Consider the following 4,183-nt stretch of genomic DNA (forward strand, 5'->3'; position numbering starts at 1 on the left):
TTTGACTTTGTAAAATAAAATGCAGACACTGCTATTTTGAACAGCTTAATATTTATTTTTCTTCATTTTCAGTAAAGTGATAACAAATTTGATCATTTTTTCTTCATGTTTTGATTTAGAATAGAATTGGCAGTGTTCTAAAATAAAAGTTATAATGATTTTGAAATTTACTCACTTTTTTAGTCACATTGCTATTATTTTGATCAACTGTATATGGTGGTGTTGTATGCAATAATTCATATGTAGGAATGTATGCCCCTCCGCTTTCCAAACTCCATGATCCACCATGGCTTCCTGAACTGTCTGATCCACCATTGCTTCCTGAGCTCCATGATCTGCCATGGCTTTCTGAGCTTCCTGATCAACAATGGCTCCCTGAACTGTCTGTACAGCTATTTTTGAATAGTTTTACTCACTGTGTGAGCAGTGTATTGTTAAAAATGACCGAATTGTGTAATTAAGCAACAGAAAAAATGCTGTATTATTATAATTAGTAATATTTTGATTCAGAGAGATCAACACATGGAATTGAGTGACATAATTTACATAGTCACAATTTGAAGATTTGGTCTGGTATGGCCTCAGAAGTACACAAACAAAACAAAAAAGCCTTGTGGTGAAACAAAAAGATATGAAGGATGCATGAAGGTGACCAGATGTAATCCACATTCAGTTCCGGTGTGAACACTGACTAGATTTCACACACCTTTTTTCTCAGTACACTCTTGAACAATGTTTTAGTAATTTTGATATTAATTTTGATTACTTTTGGTACTTTAGTACTACAATTGAATGTATTTCAAAGGCATGTGTAGATTATTGTAGAAATTGCTAATTTTCTAAACCTCTTCTTGCATTGAAGAAAACGTCAGTTTCTTTCCAGAATGAGTTTGCACATGATTTATCAGGCTGCTTTGACGTGTGAAACTCTTCTCACACTGAACACACTTGTACGGTTTCTCTCCAGTGTGAACAGTCATGTGAACCTTAAGGTTTACTTTATGTGTAAAACTCTTTCCACACTGTTCACAGGTGTAAGGTTTCTCTCCAGTGTGAATGCTCAAGTGAATCTTAAGACTTACTTTATACTTGAAACTCTTTCCACACTGAGGGCAGGTAAAAGGCTTTTCTCCAGTGTGAATTTTCATGTGAGTCTTAAGAACTCCATTTCGTGAGAAACTCTTCCCACACAGTTTGCAGGAGTAAGGTTTCTCTCCAGTGTGAATTCTCATGTGGCAATATAGATTACATTTCAGAGTAAAACTCTTTCCACATTGATCACACTGGAATGGATTCTCTTCAGAGTGACTTCTCATGTGAGTCTTAAGTTTTCTATTACATGTGAAACTCTTCTCACACAGATTGCAGATGAAAGGCTTTTCTCCAGTGTGAACTCTCATATGGACAGTAAGGCAATGTTTCTGTGTAAAACTCTTCCCACAAAATTTGCAGATGAAAGGTTTCTCTCCAGTGTGAACTCTCATGTGGACAGTAAAGTTATTTTTCTTTGTAAAACTCTTCCCACACTGTTGGCAGCTGTAAGGTCTCTCTCCAGTGAGAATTCTCATGTTAGAATTAAGGTTTGTAGTGTGTGGTTTCTTATTTATTTCTGGTGAGGAAGTCTTTTTATTCTGTGAGCAACTAATTGATTTTTCTTCAGTTTTGAAATCATGTTCCTCATTTTGATCTTTCTCTTCTGTTTCTTTGAGTTCTTGACTCTCCTCTTTCAGTGCCATCAGGTCTGAGGTCAAATAAGAAAAATGAAAATTAACAGCAGTTTAATGGCAGAAAGCAACAGACATCAAAACACTTAGACTAGTGCTGCCAATTAATTAAAAAAACTAACTATTTGACAATAAACTATTTCACATTAAATGGAATGTAAAACAACATAAAGATTGTACATTTAAAATCTGTGGCTTATTGGCATCTTTTCACCAAGTAGCCAATGGTAAATGAAGACCAGACTCATTGAGACAAATACTGCTGATGATCTGACTCTATTAAACACATTTCTTTCTAATTTTAGCCATTAATTGTAGCCATAATTAAAACCAATAATTTGTAACATATATATTGTTGTGCTTTTATCACAACTACCATATAATTATAAATAAAAACACTAGCTCCTTTAAAAAAGAAAACACAAAATCTGCCATGTTTATCTTCACGTTAGAGAATTTAAAAGCAGCATTCAATTGAGAAATATTTTCTAATTACACCCAGAGAAGTTACGATGAGTGATTTTGGTTTGTATTTTATTGTTTGGCTCCAGAGTTGGAGAGTTATAAAGTACATGTAACATCATTTCATATTCAAAATACAAGATGAATAACTATTACGGAAAATGTAACCCGTTTCAGATGCAGTAAAGTTATTTGATGCATTCATGACGACTAGACTGGACTATTGTAACGCACTACTATGTGACTGTCCTGCATCTTCAATAACAAGCTACAAGCTGGTGTTTCTGAAATATGACTATTTACTGCTTATTATAATGAACATTCACGTTTTAATATTGCACTTTTGATGATAGCAGAAAAAAAATCCCTTACAGTTAAAACAAATGTTAACTTACTAAAGTGTCATTGTTTGCTTCAAGCAAAATATCTTTTTTTTGTCAGATACCGCTTTCATTGTTTTCTAATCAAAAGTAGATACTGTGTTTAAATGTTACACAATATATATATATATATATATATATATATATATATATACACTTTTTTTTTGCTATAGAGCTGGACATTTTAATAAGGTTCAAATGAATGAGTTGAAACATGAAAACCAACCTGTTTGTTCCTCAGTATCTTCATGTTTGAGTCTGAATGTTTCTTCAATCTTCATGTCTTCACTGTCCTCTTTAATAAACACCATCTTTATAATAGTCTGTCAAGTGGATCTCAGTTCATTCAGCAGGAGTTTTTCTGTGTTTGGTAGAAAGAAAAATAAATGTAAATTAAAGCTGCAAGCAGCGATGAACGGGCCCTCGCACACGGGCTCACCGCCGACCGGTGGCTTTAGGAACACAGCTAATGGTGGGCAGTATGCTTTTAATACAGTAAAAATAGGAGAAATATGTCAAAGTCACTTAAATGTGCCAAATTTCCTGCTGCCAGCTGGTGGCGCTATGCCTATAACTGATTATTGGCATGTAGATGTGTTCAGGCCACCACTTTCATCAAACATATGAAGTTTGGTGCAGATTGACCTTGGTATGTTTGAGTTAGTGAAAGATATGATATATCCTGCTGCCAACAGGTGGCGATATGATAATATCTGAATATTGGCCTTTAGGTGTCTTCAGGCTAGGACTCTTACCAAACCTGTGAAGTTTGAGGCAGATCGGACATTTTATGGCTGAGTTATAACAACTTCTATGTCCATGGCGAAACATCAAACTTTCTCAGGCCGCCACAGACACGCCATTTAACGAAAACTCAAGATCTTCGCAATTTAACATCTTTAAGGCCTCTAGATCAGAATGACCAAATATAATGTTAATATCATTAAATCTCTAAGAGGAGTTTGATACAAGTCATTTCCTGTTGCCAACAGGTGGCGCTGTGATTATAATAGAATGTTGGCCTTGAGATGTGTTCAGGCCAGGACTCTTATAGAATATGTGAAGTTTGAGGCAAATCGGACATTTTATAGCTGAGTTATAACAAGTTTTATATCCATGGCGAGACCTCGAAATTTGTCAGGCCGCCACGGACACGCCCTTTACCGAAAACTTAAGATCTTTACAATTTAACATCGCTAAGGCCTTTTTATTAGACTGACCGATTTTGGAGTTGATCTGTATAAATCTCTAGGAGGAGTTGGTTGTAGAGTACAGCATGACACTTCCTGTTGCCTGCAGGTGGCGCTATGACTATAACTGAATATGGGCATGTAGATGTCTTCAGGTCAGGAGTGTTATCACACATGTGAAGTTTGGGACAGATCGGACATTTTATGCCTAAGTTATAGCAACTTCCTTTTTCATGGCGAAACATCGAAATTTGCGAGGCCGCCACGGACACGCCCTCCGATGAAAACTCTAGATCTTCACAATTTAACATCACAAAGGGCTTTAGATTAGACTCACCAAATTTGGTGTTGATCGGAATAAATCTCTAGGAGGAGTTCGTTCAAGTATGACACCTGAAAATGGCAAAAATGACACAAATTTTGCTGA

General features: G+C 35.7%; 1 protein-coding gene across 1 annotated transcript; it reads right to left on the reverse strand.

Annotated features, from left to right (window-relative positions):
• Nucleotides 1–839: 839 nt before the first annotated feature.
• LOC141326005 (uncharacterized) lies at nucleotides 840–1,484 on the reverse strand. The gene has a single exon (XM_073834717.1). The coding sequence runs from the start codon at nucleotides 1,482–1,484 to the stop codon at nucleotides 840–842; it is 645 nt and encodes a 214-aa protein (XP_073690818.1).
• Nucleotides 1,485–4,183: the final 2,699 nt, after the last annotated feature.

Source organism: Garra rufa, chromosome 2, assembly GCF_049309525.1.
Source record: "Garra rufa chromosome 2, GarRuf1.0, whole genome shotgun sequence".
Taxonomy (NCBI): Eukaryota; Metazoa; Chordata; class Actinopteri; order Cypriniformes; family Cyprinidae; genus Garra; species Garra rufa.

Excerpts from the sequence above, each read along its gene's own strand:
- LOC141326005 (XM_073834717.1), bottom strand. The coding sequence starts at position 1,484 with ATGAGAGTTCACACTGGAGAGAAACCTTTCATCTGCAAATTTTGTGGG.